Source organism: Myzus persicae, unplaced genomic scaffold (assembly GCF_001856785.1).
Source record: "Myzus persicae strain clone G006 unplaced genomic scaffold, MPER_G0061.0, whole genome shotgun sequence".
Lineage (NCBI taxonomy): Eukaryota > Metazoa > Arthropoda > Insecta > Hemiptera > Aphididae > Myzus > Myzus persicae.
In genome coordinates, this window is record NW_019103887.1 from 34,913 (window position 1) to 57,319 (window position 22,407).

The 22,407-nt window shown below is 28.7% G+C and overlaps 1 protein-coding gene across 1 annotated transcript; it reads left to right on the forward strand.

The window, feature by feature from the left end:
- Window positions 1-652: 652 nt before the first annotated feature.
- On the forward strand, window positions 653-6,081 carry LOC111035922 (RNA-binding protein 45). The gene is given in 11 exon segments (XM_022317755.1): window positions 653-971; window positions 1,261-1,375; window positions 1,570-1,755; window positions 1,835-1,962; window positions 2,540-2,703; window positions 3,286-3,419; window positions 3,487-3,602; window positions 3,668-3,761; window positions 3,881-4,037; window positions 4,109-4,225; window positions 5,893-6,081. Coding segments are annotated over 10 exon segments (1,362 nt in total). The 5' UTR covers window positions 653-802; the 3' UTR covers window positions 4,208-4,225; window positions 5,893-6,081.
- The last annotated feature ends 16,326 nt before the right edge of the window (window positions 6,082-22,407 follow it).

Sequence of the window (22,407 nt, forward strand, 5' to 3'; positions counted from 1 at the left end):
CCTAGGTAACGCCAAAATCGTAAATATGCCTCTAGTTACAGCTTACAACCCAAATAGAGATGAAGAATGATATAAGTATTTCATATTTAAATACATCCCAAAATTATATTAAATATACAAAGTGATCCTTTTTTATTAAACCGGCGGCGGATGTAGTCGTTTTTACACCATTGTGCGAAAATATCAAATTAATTATTATTCAACTTTCAAGATAAAAAAAATTGTAAATTTAACTATGTTTAAATTGTTTTGAGACAATATTTAGACAAATCGATGTGTCAGGTCCTAAAAATTTTTACTTTCTAGTTTCTATCGTTTTTGTAATTTGTGATTTTCTATAAAATTATTCAAAAACTTTTTAAAAAGATGAGCTTTGCTTATGTTTCGCATGCGATAGAAAGAGAAAACAACTAACAAGCAGTGAGCTGGCCTTTAATATCCTCTTACAACAATGAAAAACTGCCAATTAGTACTGGAATAATGGAATACTGATGATAAAATAGACGGAAATAATGGAATAATGGATTGTTTCTTAAATAATTTATTAATGTTCCCCAAAATAAAAATATCAAATGATCAACATTTTTCACCATGTTTTATATTTTTTTTTTACTTGGTCATACTGATTAACCTGATTAAAGTGATTACTGATAAAAGACGCCACATAAAATGTTTAGCTTTTTCTAGTTTTTACTTATTAGTTATTACTCTTTAAACTATTATTAAATTTTTATTTTTGATCTCAAATCGTTGAACATTTGTATTTGCAAGTTACATATTTTGATCTACGTCATTTTTCAAAATGAAAGATGAACAGAATGATAATAACGACCCAGAAAACTCGCGAATATTCGTATTATATGACAAAAATCACCCAATATCTGAAAATGAGTTTAAAGAAATGTTCGGAAATTTTGGTGATGTAAAAAATATTTATATTGTAAAAGACCGCAACAGTGATAGTGTGAAAGGTAATTTTGATTTTAATAAGCTAATGTTTGATTGCTTTAAAAATTGGTAAAAACTGATTATTTTTTTATGACAATACAATGTTTTATGTTATTAAAATACAATAGGTTAGTTTAATTTTTACTAGTCTGAATTTAAATGTAATTCATTCATTCCTTCTAAAAGTTAAAAAATTGCATTAAGGTTTAATCAATACCTATATCATTTTTAAATTCTTGTTGAATAGACTATTTGTTAATAATTATCTAGTTAAAACAATTATTTAGTTCAAACATAATGATTAATTTTTAGGAGTTGCATACATAAAATATTCAAAAGCATCAGAAGCTTTTAAAGCCATTGAAGCAATGAATGGACATAGAATCGAATCATCAAATCGCCGTATGAAAGTCTTAATGGCCACCAGGTATACCTTATACTTACATAATTTAAGTACAATATTCAGTTTGATCATTCTTAATCAAAGTTAAGATGATGTTTAACTAGACCTAACATAAATTATGCTTAGTTGTACCAGTAACCTACCTAATATATTTATATATCTAATATTTATATTGAATTTGATGTAATTTCTAAATTTTACATGTTATTAACCAATAGTCCTGGTCATATAAGAAGCAATTCAGAAATGGAATATAATAGACTATTTGTATTTGTACCGAAAACTGATAAGGAATCAGATTTAGAAAATATTTTTAGTCAATATGGAGAAATCTCTAAAGTTCATATTGTTACAAACAAAGATACTGGAGAATCAAAAGGAATTGCTTTCATTACTTATTCAAAGTATGAACCATTAGTAATTAAAATAAATATTTTATACTTAAATTAAGAGGATAGTAAGTAATTAGTTTAACTTTTCTAGGGCTTCATCTGCTGCTTTAGCTATTGAAGAATGTGGACCAAACTACAAAGCTGTTTTTGCGAAACCTAAACATGATGATGGACCATCTGTATATCCTCCATCTTACCCTAGACATATCGATTCTAAAAGTAACCCAATATAAATTTCTAAAATACTATGGTTTTTAAAGTATATAACTAAACTTGGGATCAGCTTAATTAATATTTATAAACTTTATTATTATTTTGATTCTATTAACTCCAAATAAGTACCCAGTGTTAAGTAAAAAAAAACTGATCCACCAATTATCATAATTTATAAAGATTTATTTGAAGTATTTGTAAGTAAAAATTGACAAAGTGTAATAAATATACATTCATTGAATTTGCCAATGTTAAACATGAAGATAATATAAAATGATGAAATAAATACAATTTGTAGAATTATAATTGTATGCACAGAAAGCTAATAAAAAAAAAAATGCAGTTTGTGAACTAAAAAGCTTGTAAGTCTCAGAATGTTTTATATCATTGAAATATAATGTTCTGGTTATTTGAACTGCTACAATGACTTGCAACAATTAAGACATACATAATTTAATATTTCTTGATATTTCTGTAAAATAATTTGATAATCTGTTCCATTTATTTTAATAAAAATTAAAAAATTATGAAAATTATTTCTTAAATTAACAACAAATAACAGAAAAATTACTTTTTATTATAGATCCAACTAGTAGTTATTCTCTGCTTGCAACTCCGTCACATCAACACCGAGATGAACCTAGTGTATTAACTGCTTATACTTCATCAATTGTCTCATATAATGAAATTTTTAAAATTATGAATATTGCTCCTGAATTGGAATTAATTAAGGAAATATCAAGACAGGTAATATATACACATGCAGTCACATATATACATAAATATAATATATATTATGTGTTAACATTTGTTTAGTATGCTACTTACAAATAAATAATATTCACATTTTAATGCACATCTCACATGGTAGTAAATAAAATTGGCACCAGGTTATCAAATGATTTGACTGAAAAATGAAACTGTATTAATTTTGATAAGAATTTTCATTGTGGCTGTGCCTTTATATTTGAATTTTATAATATAATGGACTTCATATTTTAAAATTCTTGATAACACAATTTTAATTTTGTTCTTGAACATGTGATATAATTTAAAATAATCCTTCTAAAATATCATTCAGCATTAAATGCTAATAACTGAAGTCTTTGGAAAATAAGACTGTTTAATATTATGGAATAACTATGTTAGTTAATTATTATCGTAATAGTGTTACTGCTTATTAATATTCATTATTTATGTCCTTATTTCTGATAATTATTGAACATGTTTAACTTAAAGTTATTTAAAATAATGTAGGTAGCATATTTAACGACTGCTAGTATATACTATTTGTATACTACATTTTATTTTTATATATTTTTAAAATAGCAAATGTACGATAAGAAGGTATTTCAAGTTATTTATAATAGTATTGCAGCCGCTGAACATGCTGTAAACCGAATTAATGGATTTGAATATCCACCAGGTCATCCAATAATACTGGAATTCAGTAATTCTTCTATGTAAGATTATTTATGAATTATTATAGTATAATAATGTAATATTAATTAATTAATAATATAATTATAGATCTATCTCATCAGCGGTAGATCCTATAGCAAATAAAATTTCAAAAGATATAGAAGTTCTATCTAGTACTGTCACTAAAGCATTAGCAGTGATTAAGAATGCTAGTATAACAACTGGTAAAATAAAATATACTGTTTATTTGTTAATATTGACATTTAATCATTTTTAACATTTTATTTAGCTTCTTTATGTTTGGCGGATGATTATAATTAACCATTAGCACCAAAAAGAGGAAATGAAAAAGTTCTTTTGGCATCATCAGACAATTCATTCAGGTATCAAATTATTTTTTATTATATTTTACAATTAGTCCATATTTTAAAATCATATCCAATCAATGTAAAATCTACCTATTTTTCTTATTTGATCTGTATTTGTGTATGTTATGTTATAGATTATTTTTTGTATGCAAACCAATTATTCCTCCAATGCGCTTATTAGAAGATACTTTTAAAATGTTTAAAGGCTTAAGAAATATTAATGTCATTGATGGCAAGAATTATGGTTATGTGACTTATGATAATTTGGAGAGTGCCACACGAGCTATTAATGTATGTTGCTAAGACATATAAGCATTGATGTTTTAAAAATTTGTTTTCATATTGTAATTTTATATTTTTAGTGTTTAAATGATCACAAAGTATATAACAGTCGTTTAAAAGTAATGGAAGCTGAACCCAGAGAACCAAATCGTAAACGTATGAAACCTGATACAATGTAAATACAAGAAGTAAAATAAGTAAGTACATGCAAGTGTTAATTAATTTAACTGGTGTGGAATTGATATTTGTTTTTATAACTTAAAATGATGGGCATATATTATATTCTTAAATATAATTTACTATTTTATACACACAAGTAAATTATACGCTAGAATAACAGATAAAAATGTTTAAGAACATCTGAAATCAAATGATTTTGAATATATAATCAATCATTGAGTGACACTCATAAAGTTATAAAATATAATAAAAATTGGGAATTTAATATTTTTTTTAAGAACATTTCAAAATATAAGATGAAATACCAACTTTAAATATAATTTTAAACAACATGCCATTATTTTTATATTTTAAAGAAATTTCTTCATTAAGGATGATGGTTAAATTAAAATATAGATTCTGGTATATCAAATTTTTAAATTTAAGTCTATGATAAAATCTTGTACATATTATTATTGATTACTCATTAGTTTATGTTGATTTATTAATCAAATACATGAGCAACATCATTACTCAGCAACATGGGTCATTGGGTGTGTAAGGGGGAGTGGTGGTCATGATTGTTGCACCTATTTTTATGTGGACGAGTATTCATCGCCAATAAATTGGGTGATCATCCATCTAGTAGCCAGCAACGCTAGACAATGCTTGACCACTAGGCCTCTATTTCAAGATTAAAATCAAGATAACTGTTAATTAAAAAAACAAATGAGTATAATATTAATATAGTATATTATTATTTAATTTAAATTTTAAAAAGAATAATTTTACATTTTATTAATATTTATTGGAACATGTCAGTTCTATGAAATTTTGATGTACAAAATCATCCAGCAGCTTTGCATTTGCACTTTTGTAAACATGAACATCGATCATATCCCTGACCAGTGACCACCCAACTTTGGATAATGTCTTTGCCCTTTCCCCTGATGTTATATTTAATTGTTGCATGTCTTCAACTTAAATGAAAGACTCCTTACATAATATGTATATAATCTACTTTATTATAGTATACTGATTAGGTTGCATATTAGGTATTTTAGTAAACAAAATATTTTATCATAATTCAAGAATATAATACATGAATATTTTTTTTTAAAGTTCAAATTGCCTACTATAATCACTCATTCTATACAATTCCCAAACGATTTACCAAATGTCCACAATTTTCTACATTGCCCATAACATATTATGTATTCTAATGAAAATTATACTTGTACTAAAAAGATATGTATTTAATTTTCATATATCATATATTTATTTATAAATTGTCAGTATAAGATCATCTGAGTCTACTTTTTTTAATAGCTAAATATGTTATTTATTCGTATTATATGTTATAGGTATGTGTAATATAATAATTATATTGTATTAATGTATTTAGTATAAAGTATAAACTATATCAATTATATCACAGATGGATCCAGGTGGTTTCAGTTAGGTCACATTCAAATTTACATATATAGCATATATTTATTATCTAGTTGGTTATTTTTTAAAAATTTTAAAAATTATCTTTAAAGTCTTAAGGTTGATCTGCTGAATTATGTTATATAAGTTCAAACCAACTGTGTATTAATAATATACTTAACTGATAATGATATACATCACTGCTGTAACCGTATAACTATATTTTCAAAACAATTTTTAGTCGGATTACAATTTGTTTCATTTATGATTTCAGGACAGTAAAAATCACAACAAAAACAAACGATTTATTAAACCCACTAAAACGACAACAGAAACTTGAGTTTGTCTATAATTACGAGACAAATATCACAAAATCAACCGATTTCATGAAACACTACAAGATATTCAACGACTGTAACATATTGTCAACACAAAAGACACTTTTAAACTAACTAACATATTTTACAGTGTTATTTGTTCATAAAGTTTTTAAAGCTGAGAACATATTTTCACATAGTTATAAGCTTTTTAATGTTTTTTTCGTGGACAAACTACTTTATAGCATAATTAAATATGCCATTTAATTTGCTGGGTATATTTTAAGGAATTAAATATAATGAAAAGAAATTACGATTTCTAAGATATATCTGGGTAAAGTTAGAGTATAATCAATTCATATATATATATGATGGTATATATAATAGATAATTATTTATTATTTTTAATCATTAACATAAACTATTTTGTACTATAACATAAATATCAAGTACACACAACAAGACTAACATCTTTGAACATTGACATTTACCAGTTATATATTGCTTTTTATAAATATTTAATAATTTATATATATATATATAATTAGCTATTTTATTAAATTTTTTTAGTACAAATCAAAAAAGTATTTACATTTTTTTTCCAGATATATAATTTGTACTTTTTAATTAAACTAAAATTATTAACAAATCAGTATCAATACAATACTTAAATTTTATTATTTTTTTAAGTTATTAGTCATTTTTTTATGTATTTAGATTGAGACATTTTTTACTTGCATTCCATTAATGAATATGTACTATTAAATATATAATAATACTTATAAATATTATGGAATAGGATCAACAAATTGTTTTTAAATATTGTGATATTGGTTTTATTATTTAAATTAATTTTTTTATATAATATTGGTAAAGATTAGAATTATTTAAAGCATTTGAGTAGGATATGCTACATTTTATTAGAGGATTTAGTGGTATAAATTATTTATTTCAATACATTTTTCTATTTTAATTGTGAACTTTGTAGTTTATAGTTTATACATTCTGTGCAAATATAAGTACAATGTTTTATTTGAAATTAGTAAATTTTAATTTTAATTTTTGTGTTATTTATGCATCATTTTAGTTAGTATCTAAGCAAATTTTCATGTGAAAAGTTGAGGTTGATTTAATTATGATGTGCCCAACACATTATAATATTTATAACTTTCAAATATTTTTTTTAAAACTAACAACTTTCTATTTAGTATGTTCTTAAACAACTTTTGTATCATGTTTTACTATATGACTTAATATTATCACATACTCTTCATTCATTGTAGAATATATATTTTTTAAACTGATGAAAGTATTGTTGGTATTTATGTCCATAGTCCATATTTACTATACTAACATATATGTGTTAAATAACTGAGCAAGCTTTGATGTTTGTGTTTATTTTTTAGTCTTTGATCTTTGATTAAAAACTATTTGGCTGCTCAATATTTTGGGCATAATATGTACTTGCAGGACATTGCATTTTATAGGTGTAACTAGAGATTTATTTTGGGAGTAGGTACTGTAGTTCATTGGATTTGTTTGTATCTTACTAACTTACCACTGTATAACACCTCCTTCAACCACTAACATGAACAGGTAAAAAAAACTAAAAACTAAACATAATTATTAAACAAAACAATAAATTTAAACTAGGTATGAAAAAAACTGAGTAAACTATGTTATTAATTATTATTACTTAAGTTATTAAACATACAAGACCTTGTGTATGATTTATGATAATTTTTTTTTTGAAAAAAATTTTAAAATATTAGTTGTTGTTTTTGATATTATTTTTCATCTTAATAAATTCAATTGCGTATTTCAGTTGGTATTTCTGTAATTAAATACAGATCTATTTCAACTAAATTTCAGACTCCAGTTAAATTAATAGATACCTAAATATACTTTGATATTAATTACTTAAATTGTAACAACTAGAGCTCTAACCTAATGGCCAATAATTTATGCTTGAATTTGAATTCGACAAAATTATATGCATGAACATTTTTTTAATTCATGATTGTTTTAGTATGACTAATATAATTAAATCATTGCATGAAGGATACTAGTTTTTAAAAGACTAAATAGGGGCAAAAGTGAAGAATAATTGGTTATTTTTTAAAGCTACCTACCTGGCATAAAATGGTTTTCAGTTAATTGTATATTTTTATATATATCATTCAGGCTTTTAATGGGAATTGACGGCACAGTATATGGATTAAACAATAGTTTTCAAATGCTTATACTTTTATAAAAATATATATTTTATACAGGTTTATTAATATTATTGTTTGAACATGCTATTAAAAATAAAAATAATCATTTTAAAAATAAAGTAGATATACAAATAAATGCAAATCATTATGACTTGTTCAGTCATACATAATAGGGAAGGGATGGATTTATTCATAGGTAAGTACCATAAAGTATAATTTATAAAATATGTGCAAGAACATTAAGATATACGGGACATTTTTTTATTTGACTGTACATCTGTATCTGTATGTATAACACGTTTCTAGAAAACACATTAAATATAAATATATAATTATAAAAAAATTAGGCCTCGAGATATTTTTTGACTTAACGTGAATGTTCCACGTTAGCTGACTGCTGATGTAATTGGTGCATAGTTGAAGTGCGTGACATCCGAAGCCGATAATTCTAAAGTTTTAGAAAGATATTTACCGATCAAGTTATTGATTGTATTACAACCAATAGATTCAACATTTTTCCTGTAACATTCTGAATTTTCTCTTTCACGATGGTTTACCTACGCCCTATATTCTCCATTTAGTGGTTTTAGTTCTTCTGCCTTCTGGTGCATGTTTAACAATGAGCAATAAAGCTAGGCACCAATTATTATAAACATTTTTATTTTTTAAAGTTGTAATTTTAAGACGCGCTATATCTAAAATGTACTGAAATTAAAATTAAATAGGTACATCATTTCGCATAATATTTTGAGCTTTGCTAACCCAGATGTTTCGTGATCTAATTTCGAATAGTGTTTGTATTTTTGAATAGTAGTACCTACTCACAATGATATTCCAATACTAAACGGCTAACATATACCTATTTAATCAGGTACAAACAATGAAACACCTAAATATGCGTTGATTAAATATTTACAAATTCGTGAAAAATGTATACAAGTGGTATGTGAAATAATTTTGTAACAATTTAGTAAGGATGATTTACAAATCGTGAACATCTCTTATCATACCTATCCATTAGGTATACTTTGAGTATCTTATTTTATAATATTGGCGGTGTGTAGGAGGGTGGCAGGGTGGGCTCGGGCACCACTTTTTTCCATGCCGTATTCGTCCGCCTTCGCGGTTCACAATACTGCCCTGATATGACGAATGTAGGTTATACGGGGCCGTTCCTTACAAAAATTATGCTCACTTTGACGCGTCAAAAATTGAAAACCGACAATCGTTTATTTGTCATCAGTAATATAACACAAGTTATACTATAGGACGTATTACCTACTCGTCATCAGACCAAAACACCTAGTTATGCCATACCGCGTTTGACTAGTATAATTTTAACTTTTAAGTCCTTAAGATATTATATTATAATTATTATAGTGAGCACATGGATTATCCGATGGTCCGTACATCGTACAACTAGAAGTGGTGATGTGGCGTAGTCACCCCCCCCCCCCCCCCCCCACGGTCATCTGTTTTTATAAACAAAATATGTTGTCTTAATACGGTTCTATTTTATAGATAAAAAGTGTTATTTAATAATAAAATTAAATCACCAACCCTAAAAAAATCCTGAATACGCGCTTGCGTACAACTTCAGTTGCGTCCTCACGGTTGCTGCGTAAATGTTTGAAAGACAGGAGTCTGGGAGTATATTGCCGAACACTCAAATATTTTTATTAAAATGTAACTATTGCAGTTACATTGTCGACACGCGTACGTGTAGGTATATTAGTATTTATTTAGTATTAATACATCGTGTTGTCAAATATTATATAGGTAGTCAGTAGATATAAAATAGTACTTACCTATCATAGAACAGGAGCAATACTAAGATAAATATTGAATTTTTGTATAGAAACAAAAGCCCAACCTCAACCACTAATATTTTAGTGTTATAATATGTTGCCAAAGCCTATTATTCCCTACAGCTCTAATCTCAGCTCCTTTTCAAGACTAAAACACACAAGACAATTCTAAGAGTTCAATATCTTCGAGTCATTTTTTCCTAGTCCCATTAATAGTCAATTATAATACCTATGTAACATATTACATATTAAACTATTTTTACCGCAATATAATGTATACCTGTATTTTTATTCTTTATCAAAAAAAAAAATACATTTATAATCTTTACTACATTGCAATATGATATAATAAGAAAGTTTGACACAGCTAATTAGATTCACAACATTAACCTGACAATATAATATATTTAAAATATTATAATACTGAGATAAATAAAACTTTCATAGCATATAATAGGTACCTGTGAAACAATCAAAAACGATAATACAAATAATTAAATGTGACAACAAAGCTTACGATCTAAAAATTGTTATCCTAAACATAGGTTAACGAACGTCAACTACTAATATTTACGTGTACGTTTCGAACAAAATTAGAGACCCTACGTAAAAATGGCGGATAACGTACATTTGGGTCGTTCATTTTCCTATTGGCTCTTACGTAGGTAGTGGTTGAGAATAGACCACCTGCGAGAGTATTATACTGCTGGACAGTACACTCAATATTTGTATTCGAAAATAGATACCTATGTCGAAACTCGCATATTAGTATATTTATTTAGTAATATTAATACGATAATAGGTACATAGTGTAATCAAATATTTTTAGGTAAAACAATTATTATTCTAAGCAATATTGCATAAATTGAATGAAAACTGTCTTGTCAATACCTACTCAATAATGCCCACTTTTATTTTGTTTTCGGAATAGTTACGACAGGTACGTATTCAAATAACTGGATGAAAAGGTATTCCAAAATACGTAATCGAATACTAAAACAACGTACCTAGGTTTTTAATTTATAAACACAAATATTTTATAAAACATATTATATAAACAATTATTTAATACATGCGTATGATGTAGGTATTATATAAAAAAGTATTCAAGTATACAAGTATAAGTACAAAAAGAAACTTCATTCAGAACACGTACTTATTTGAATTTTGAATATTTGTTTTGCCCCAAGTATCTAGAATAGCACCTATTCATGTATTCAAATACTAGAAAATGTATTAAATATCATATTATATGAATACTGAAGAACACTGCAAGTAAATAAATAAAGAAAAAAGTGACCGGGTATAAATGCCAAGGAAAATAATTAAGAGTAAAAAAAACCCTGTCTTAATTTTGGCATTACCATGAAACTATTTAAATAGGCAGGTACTCAAATGCCACCATTAAATTCTGAGGCCATATTTAATGGCCACAGTTGTCGATGTAATAATGATAACTATTTCATTGATCGAGGATTAAAATTACGTTTGAACCCTGCCCCCTTCTCCAATCATTATACAAAAAAAAATTTAAAAAGAAAACAATACATTTGGGTTGGGTTTTAAATATAATTGTGTTTCTATATGCATTTTTCAACAATTTTAGCACAATTTTATGGGAGTAGAAAATAGAAAAAAAGAAAAGGAACAATTTTCTCCTATTTTTAGAAAAAAAACTGAGGCAGGTATTATATGGAGGGTTGTTAGATTAATGTTTAAAAGTATACTTTTAGATAAGTGAGTAAATGACATGTTATCATATTATATTGTCAGCTTCTAATTTTTAATTAAGATAACGAACATGCGATTATTATTTTTGTCGTATAAGTTTAAAAAAATAACATTTTTTATAACATAATACCTTTTTCATGAATTCAAATTTTTAATATAAGCATTATTAAGTACACACAAAAAGTTATGTAGTATATGATTATATGCATGTAAAATAATTTAAAATACATTAATAACTTATTATTTTTATAAAGCTTAGAAATCTAGTCAATATGACAGTATGGGTGGTACTTTGAAGAGGTAAGTTTTTTTTCCCAGCGATTTTCTGAGCGTATATTCTCGGCTATCACATCATTTTATATTATGGTATGTCGATTGTCGATAATTAGTATTGACTATTTTATAAGCTATACATTATAATAACGATAATACATGGTGTAATATTATAATAATTAATAATCCAATATACGTGATGGTTTTGTAAATTGTAAATTCAACCTACCGTTTTATTGATAGAAAAATTAATTTTCGAATAGTAGTATACTAGACAGTGTCTAGTAGACACTAGTTTACATGTATAAATTATAAATATATTATAAAATATTCTTAGAAGTAGAGTTTGTCACGACGTCTCCCCTCAAAACGTTTATCGCAAATACGCACAATGATTTATCATTTAATTTAACTTTAAGAAGATGTCAGCTCAATATTTGATTTCTCTCTCAGACTCACATGCATCATGGATAAAACTCTTTCACTTAAAATCGTTTTGTATGATTTTCGGATAGCCTTAAAGTAAAATCACCTATTACAAAAACGATAAAGGATAATTTAAACCGTTTTGAGATAATATATAGGCAAAACGATGTGTCATTCCCTCAAAAATATTATTTTATATTGATTCTTTAACTGGCGATTTTACTCTAAGATAACTCAAAGCCATAAAAAAAATGATTCTGCGTAAATGCATTTTGTCTATGTTGCGCGTGGGCCAGAGAGAGAAAACAAACAGTGGCGCTGACATTCTCTTAAAACATCAACTATTACAATAAAGCTTTTCCAATGCCATAGTTGGACATCGGAGGGAAAGGGAGGCTTAGCCCTTCCTAAAAATTTCCATATCCTCTCCAAAATTAACTATTCGAAGTATTATTGCATTATTATAATTGGATTATTCTAGCCCCCCTTCAAATTCAACCAAAGTCCGCCTATATATATGAAGACTTTACTCAATGACGAGGTAAAGTTAAGAGGTCCATGTTATACATCAGAGCAAATTCTCTTGGTTTTTGAATTATATACCTATTTATTACAAAATAATCATCAATATTGATGTCGTTACAACCACCAAGTATCTACGTCATGCATAAATTTCACAATTTCTTGGGTATTGTAGGCATAGGTGCACATACGAGGGTGATAGGGAGCGCTTAGCTCCTCCAAGTCCTGAATTAGCGCCCCTATAGATTATTTTTAATTAAAAATATTGTTTAATTTTGAGTTACTGAGAATGAATTTGTATTGGTAACGCACTAATCCCAGGACATAGGTATATTTCCTGATTACGTAAATTTAGTATATTTAAATTGAATAAAACAAATAAAAAACAAAAATGATGAAAGTAGTGAAGATGTAGATGAGTGGATGCCCTGATTGCATCTCTTGTTCATCGAAGAATGTAATAGTCGTTGTAATAATTAATTATAATATATAGATAAAAAAAAATTCTTTACTGAAAATCAGGTTAACTACTTCAATTTTTTTTTAAATGGTAATTTATAATTTTATTTGAAATTATATTAATTTATGCCTGGTGTGTATTACAATATAACCGTATATTGGGCGAGAATCGAAGCCTGAATGTGCGCCTATGAGTGTAGGACCCTTGCGCGAAGGAAAATTACTAAGGAAATCGTAAAATTATCCCTTTAAAACAAAGTTGATACAATATACTGAGTATTAAATGAAGCGAGAGTACTGAATGAACAAAAGAATTGCTATATCAGCTACAAATTTGATTTACACCTACACAAATCCAAAATTATATTTTGTATATTTTTGCATATTTCAATGTTTTTTTTTATTTATATGCATATTTTTTTTTTTTTTTTGTTATTTACTGCACATTTTATTAAATATATGATGATATTATAAAAATAAATTACTATTCCAACACATTTCTATGACAAAAAAAATTATGTACGACATTTTTAGGTGTATCAAAATCTGAGGATTTTTACTTAGGTAATATGTATAAAAAAAAAATTAAGGAAATATTTTATAGCACATTTCAGTGTTTTTAAGTGTATACATGCATTCATAATTCTGTAGTTTTCAGTGCATATACTTCCGGTCTCTATGGTTAGGTAAGTACTAAGTAAATTGAAATTTCCATATAATGGACTTACATTTAACGGCATTTTCAGTTAATTGAACTATTTTTGAGGATCAAATCTAATTGCAATCACAAGTATTTATTGCTACTCGTATTAACAAATTTTTCTATAATACAATTTATTTTGTTGTCCACGAGACTTCGCAACATGGAAGTTTCATTGTAATATTACAAAGATAATAAGAATAAGTATGCGATCAAATTGTTAAACTAGGTCAAGCTTACACTTGACATAGATAAAATGCCAAATTGATATCGAAAAAAACTTATCATATATCATGTATGTATAGTATGTGGTAAATATAATAAGACAATCATCTAAAATTCAATGCTAATTGCTATGAAAATTCTTTAAAATCGAATTATACATAACGCCTATAATATGAGTATAATTTGTACCTATGTTGTTCCCATACATCTAGTAGGTAAGTACTACGTGTTTTTCAATTGAAATTAGAATTTTTTATTTTTTATGTTTTCTATTTTTGTAGAAAAAAAATAAAGAGTACCTAGCTACAAGTGTACAACCTATACCTAATCTAGTAATCTATTATGAATAGCATTCTAAAAATATTGATAGTAGTTTTGTACGAGTATTATAGATATTTAGAGTTCTAATGTTGACAAAATTGTATTATTTTAAACGAAAAAAATTCTATTTTAAATAGAAAAATATTAATAATCGGAAGTTGAAACTTTTCACCATTACGGCATTACGTGAATAATTTTGTTAAACTATTTATACCACGAACCTATATATTAACACCGTTCGACTGTACGTCCATATTGACTTATAAGCTATAATAACTAATAAGTAGGTAGTAACAATATAGTGTTTGATATAATATTATAAAATATTTGTGATTTTCTTGACGAAAATTAGACCGCTGATGATACACTGTAATATATTATACCTAGCATCTAGAATAAATAATATCTAAAAAATCTAAAAAAATACTTAGAAATAACACGGCGTCTCCTCTCAGAAACGTGTTTCGCAATCAATGATTGATCATTGAATTGAAATTGAACCCATCCATTACCATAGGCGTAATCTGGATTCTGGGGTGAATTCTAGGGAGCAGTCTGTGGTAAAACTAAAAATCTATTATGTATAGGTATAAAAAAGGGGCTTTCCCCGTCCCAATAAATAAATAATTAGATATTATAGTTTAGTTTTTTTTTTTAAGCAGACAATATTCAAATATTAAAACAATGAGTATAAAAATAAAAAAATCGAAAACGTATTGATGCGTACTAACTAACAAGGCCATACCTGAAAAAACTTTCTGAGGGGTCCAACCTTTTTTTTTATATGGATACCCTTAACGTTTTTACGTTCAAAATATGAAAGCTCTTGCTCAACTCTTAAAAATTTAGATCTAGACCCTCTCCACAGTTACGGCCTGGCATACCAACAAAAATGGCGTACATAAAACGCAAAATTACGCCTATGTCCATTACAGTGACCTATAATACTCCTATTATATACTCGGTAATCATTGACGATAGGTACACTCGACCGTCTCGACCTCTACAACTGTACAGCAGAGCGACTTCCCCTCGTTTTTGTAAACGTTCTCAGACCACTATGCAGACATTTCGGAGCAGAGGGAGGGCGCAGCACTCTCAGGAACTCCCCCAAAAATACGTACCTATATTATAATATTATGTAACTGTGAATAATTCTACACAATAAGCATAGCACCGATACTCAACTCAACGATTTTGCCTCGAATGCGTCTCGTGAAGTCTCCATGTCATTATATATATATATTATACATGTATAATTGTTGCGTATAGGTAGATATATGAAAATTGCGAATTTTTAAAGATCGTCGCGATTACCTACCTACTAACAGTAATTCGCACTCCCCACGGCCAGTCACTCCAATACATTGCAGCGTATATTATTATAATAAAATGTATGATATTTATGATATATACGCTCAAAACGGTGAGACGGTATTTTTACATTATATATTTATGTTGTATCTTGCGGAGTCTCGTCCCCGCGAAATGTCTTACACATTTTTTTGTCGTATTGTTCTATTGTTGTTATCATTATAATTTTTTTTTTTCCGAAAGTTTGACTTTTAATAACGGCGCGGGGACACAGAAGTGTGCAGATTGTACGGCGGCCGTTGAATAATACTCGTGGGAGAGCAATAAACATTGTGCCCCGAGGTCGGTTATGCGTGCGTATTTCTGCGTTGGTTGCGACGCGAAGGAGTGCTGGCGTGGCGGTGGTGTCGGCCGTGCGGTTGTGGAGCCGGCGGGGTGGTGGTGTCGACGGATGTGGATGCGGAGGTGACGGCGACCGTGGCGTCGGCGGTGGTGCGGTGGTGGGTATGGTGGTGGTGGTAGTGGTGTCGACGGAGACGATGGTAGTGGTGGTGACTGTGCGGTCTAGCGCGGTGGCGGCGTTTGATAATTACACGGCACGACGACCAGCAGACGGGCCGAAAGCACGCTACCGTCGATGGCGCCCCGATCGATCGGACCACACACCGCACACACTTTTATATATATATATATATAATGTATGTATATACTATATATACATATTATATGCACACGGGGAATAAGGTTTTTATAATATGTATTATATATATATATATATACGTATACCTATATATATAAAATATAATATGTATAATGTATATATTATATGTGTATACGGTTTTTTCCTCGTCGTTTTCCCGTATATTATCGGTACCTAAAGCCAAAATATTACGGGGGAAAAATATAATAATAATAAAAACGTCGCGCACGAAATATAATACACGTACCTACATAATATCATTATATTATTATTTTGTTTGGAAATATTTCCCGCTCACGCACGTAAATAAAATAATATTATAATATAATAGGTATACCTCACCTTGTATGATATTATATGGGACCTATATACTATTGTATATTTGTATACAACATTATAGCCATTAGGGCTGGTAACGTAATGCCCCAAAAAAACCCCGAAAAATGCCCTAAAAATAATGCTTTTATGTCCTGAAAATTCAAAACAATGCACCCATAAAATGCTTTCATTTTTTTAATTTTTAAGCAGTTTTGAACCATAAATGTTTGCAGGAATGCAAAATTTCAAGTCTTTTACACTTGGACATTAGTAACTAGAATAAGATTGATTCTCATATAATTTTGGTGTCGCCACTCGTGATCTCGATTTCTACGTCGTACTTAAGGATCCGTTCGAAAAATGATGATTAATAAATAATAATTTTTAGATTATGCGGAAACCTTGCTAGGACGTTACAAAGTTATTATTTAAGAAAATTTTAAAAAACGAAACTGGATTACAGCTTGGTATGCCTTAAAAATTGTTAAAATACTATAAGAAATTAAAAAAAAAAATTGTTAAAAAGTAAAAATTTCTTATTCTGATTTTAAATACAATTTACAGGTACAACGGGCATCGCGTAGCATCTAACTTTGAAAAACAATGCAACGGAATTCCAGCCCAATAATCATAATAATAATAATAATAATAATAACACTCGGCATATCGTCATAATATAATACATCAAGACGACGTCATCATATATTATTATTATTATTATTATTATTATGACGCGCGGACGACGGCGATGCGTATAATATCACATCGAAATGTATATGGGAGCGGGGCGAGAGTGAGTGTCCGCCGCGCGTCGTCGTCCCGTCGGCGACCGATTAGGCGAGAGGCGGCTAATAGCGTCCCGCGAGTTTGGTGTTGCGCGCCGCGCTATATGTGCCGCCGCCACCGACGTCGCGCGCGCGATATAAATGGTATATAGTGCGGTGGCGGTGACGACGACGACGGCCGCGGCGGCGGTGGCGGTGGTGCCGGCGGCGGTGTGTATACTGTATATATAGTGCGCGCCGTGACGGGTCGCGTGCGGGGGACTGCGGCGGCGAAAAGGAGAGGGTCTGTGTATAAGCTCGCGCTTGTGTGTGGTGTCGGCGACTGAGGCGTGGCGGCGGGTAGGCGGCGGGCAGGGTAGGGTGGCGGACACAAATGCGCCGCCCGGAGCTGTCTGCTCTCCCTATACATTCCGCTTCGCTTATACCCTCGTCGGCCTGCCCGTACCGTATACATATATATAATATTTTATGTATATGTATATGTATATGTATATATATATATATAGGTATATATATAGGTATATATACACATTATACGCATATATACGCCTAGCCGCCGCCGTCGCCGCCTCCGCGCGCTCCGCACGATCGCCCGACCCAAGAAACGCTGTGGTGTCAGTTGGCGGCCACCGGCGTGTGAGCGCCGTGCCGACAATACGTAGGCCCGGAGCCGTTACTGCGAACCTTATAACGCGGCCCCGCGGCCGACGGCGGTCATCTGCTGCACGACTGTGGTGCGACATAATATTATTATTAACATACGCATTATTCTAGTATTTTATCATCAAATTATGTAATACGTGCATAATAATATATTATATTAAAATATTACATAAACAATGTTGCCTCATGACGTAGTGCGTGAAAAATTGTCTCAATATTTCCCAGCATCATACGGCATAGTATTTTATGGACTATAGTTGTCTAGTGACCAGTGTACAATATGTGCAGGGTTAATTTTCATACAATACATTTTTTATATTTTGTTTGGTTTCAAACATTTATATTAATACAACACGTAACTAAGTATGCAATATCGTTTATAGATGCTTTGATACACATATATAACAATAGTTGCTGCCTTGCAGTTTTTTAGTTATTGCTCCGAGTATAGATAGTACCCACACGTCGTGTGATAAGATCGTTGTAGAGTTGTTTAACATCTAAGTACACATAATGTACCTACTTTTCCATCAGTAATTCATTTTTATAAATTCTGATTTTGGGCATTATGATTTATGAGTATTGGTATTGTTTTTTTTATTGAAAAAAAAACATCGGCTACTGGGCCATTAGTTCTTAATATGCATTTAATTTAGTCTTAAATAAGGTTACATTAATTGATTTCCTCTAGAAAGTTGATAATGTTGATGTTTGATTGAAGATCAGGTTGTAGGGCTTAACTTAACTGATATCGTATGTGATGTTTCATTCTTGAGTCTGCGTACTTTAAACAAAATCATTGGCCTATACATTTAACTAAGAACATATTACTTTTACATACTTATACAAGTTGCAATTTGTATTAAGGAGTGTCTTGTGGTGAAACAAACTTTTTTTCAAATTCACCTTTTTTATTGCAAACGTTTTTTAGGAAATTAATATTTAGAAAATGTCATATAGGTATCTAAGAGTTAGGTATCTAAGAAAATATTGCACTACATTGTAATAGTTTTGTCCTCGCCGTAAATTGTCTTTTAAATAAAATAAAACAAAATAGAATTATACTTAGGTATATAAAATTCGAATGAGTAGTTTCTAAGTTATTTAAGTACTAGCTAAGGTTAGATCATAATATATATTCTATGATAATAAATAAATAACAGCTAATAAGCTTGGAAGAAATTATGGGGGTATAGTCATTCTAAATTTATAGTGATTATATTTTAATCATTTGTATTAATTTTATTAGATTGTTACAATTTATAATAATTGTCCAAGTATACTAGACTTAATACTACATATTATTATCTATTTCATATTCGACGGAAAACTATTGTTATGGATTAATAGTCCAGGATTATTGTTCTTAGTAGGTATATCTACATAAAGTTAAAGAACCGAGAAACTACTCTTTCGAATTTTTATTTAGATTTTAAATACTCAAAAAATTATCAGATTAACAATTTACAATTGAAATAAGGGGAGGTTCTTATTTGAAAAAAGAATTTTGCATGCCCTCATTAATCATGATATTCTTTAAATGGTATACAAAATCTAAGTTATTGAAAATAATAATGACCAAAAATACCTAAAATGTTCAAAAGGTATAATTTATATAAATTCATTAAGTAGGTAAAAAAAATATGGGATAACATACTTGGTGTAACACCTTGTGTAAAGAATAATATTAAAATGATTATTCTATACGATATTATGTTATATTTATGTAGGTATATACTACATTGCATACTAATTATCAGTTATCTATTTTTATTTAAATAGGTAATCAAATGTATTAATTGTCCATAGTATTATTATGTATAATTATTTTTAAATATGGCCTCCATGTTTATTTGCAGTTTATAAGTTATAAGTTATATAGTTACGATTATACGAATAAATATATTAAAATGTAATATAATATTCCATGTATCCAAGCCAGAAGTCCTAGTACTATATAAATTGTACCAGATCTCTTATTGAGATATTTGGTACCCCCCTCCTCCGGTACCTTCAAAGTTGCAATGCACAATGTACTTTCATAATTTTTTTAAAAGCCCAAACTATACAAACCATATTACTTGACAAAAACTCCATCCGCTATTGTATATTTTTTGTAAGTGTACCTAAGTGTAAAATACATTTTTCTTAAATAAACCCTATAGAGTGTAGAACTATAGAATATAGATCATACGTGTAAAGTCATAGGGAGTGCTAAAATAATTTGATCCATTGACCCGATCTTAGCTCCTCGCGCTCTCCACGTACTCTATAGTTATTTAATTCAAAATACAATTTATTGAGTGATGTTAAGGTTAACTGTATCATAATAAATTTTAAAAAAACATGTATAAAAACAAATAATCAAATAAAAATTCAAAATCCAAACCGTAAGCTCTTTTTTTAAACCCTGGAGATGTTAAGAGACCATCACAAGCATGCTATAGGTATGGCGCACATATGCTATCGATTGAAATGTTTGACAACATTTTTGGCAATGCATAAGTACTTCATCTTATAATTCTGCTTGTGATGTATCCCATTTAGAACTTTTTTAAGCTATGCCACTATAAGTCACTACCTACATATACTTTTATAACATTATTGTAGAGTTAAAATATTTTCGGTGTATTGTATAGTTTTGATAATAGTATTGAAATTAAAAAAACACACATAGTTCATCCGCTGTATAATCGCCGAATGTCCAAATGCACTCATTCATTATTAAACCGACAAAAATATAAAGAATGACACTAATAATCTACTTTAGTAGGTACCAACACTTATACTAAAGTAAAATAGTACCTAGTACCTACCAATATATATCACCATATATATCACACAAGATACTACACGCAACTTTATCGTGTCTATCAACTGTCAATAATAATCATAAATCGTGATTCATGTACAGTCATATTATATACCCTAAAATCTTATACTAGAGGAGAGTTACATAAATAAGTGGACGTCAAACGCGGGTGTGTTATATAAAAAAGAGCAATTTTGTGTGGTTGGCTTCAATACTCTAGAGCATACTCAGTATTAACTAGCTATCATTATACTCAAAGGTATAAGTGTCTGTGTTTATGTAGATGGTTTTTTCAATGTTTTATTTTTAAGACATTTAAGAGTATTATTTACCTAATTGTAATATTTTACATATTATAGGTACCTAGTAAGGTACTCAGAACTTAAAACTTAAAATTTCATTATGAGTATGTTTTTACCATTAAATGTAATAACTTAGGTCTACTTACTGTCTTACTCAATATTAATGGTGACAACATAACATTAGTTCTTCTTATTGGTGCTTACCTTACAAGTTATAAGTCAACACTGACGTACCATGGAATGGTGTAATAGATTCATAGTGTAAATATCTTAAAATAAATATAAATATTTTGACAATTTCATAATATGAAAAAAAATTCATGCCGCAACGATTAACATTTTTTGAATTACAACAAAATAAATAAAATTGTAATTTTTTATTTAAATATGGGTACCCAATTCTTCTCAAATAAGAACTTTAAATATGTTTAGAACATTTTACTATGATTTTTGATATTTTTTAATTGCTATAATAAATACTGCTAGTATACTGCTATATACTATCAGAAAATTTGGATTCAAGTTTCAATCTTTTTTTATAATACAAACATTTATCATGTACATAAATAAAAAAATTAATGAATAAAGTTGAATTTTTAAATGACTAAATAATAATATAACAAGAGATCTAAAATATTTTGCAAATTATACCATGTCTGGAAATTCCAATTATAAATATTTTTCAAAAACTTCAAGACTACCAGTACCTAATTAAGTTTTGAAAAACTTAATACAATGGATCAAATTTTTTTTTTTCGTATAGATTTCCACTTTTACCTCATTTTTTTTTTTTTGCTAATTTTTCCCGCAGATTATTTTGAAACAATTTGAAACCCCCAAAGGTTGAAGATTGAAGCATTTTAACTGCTGCTAAGAGTGACGACAGACACACCAAAA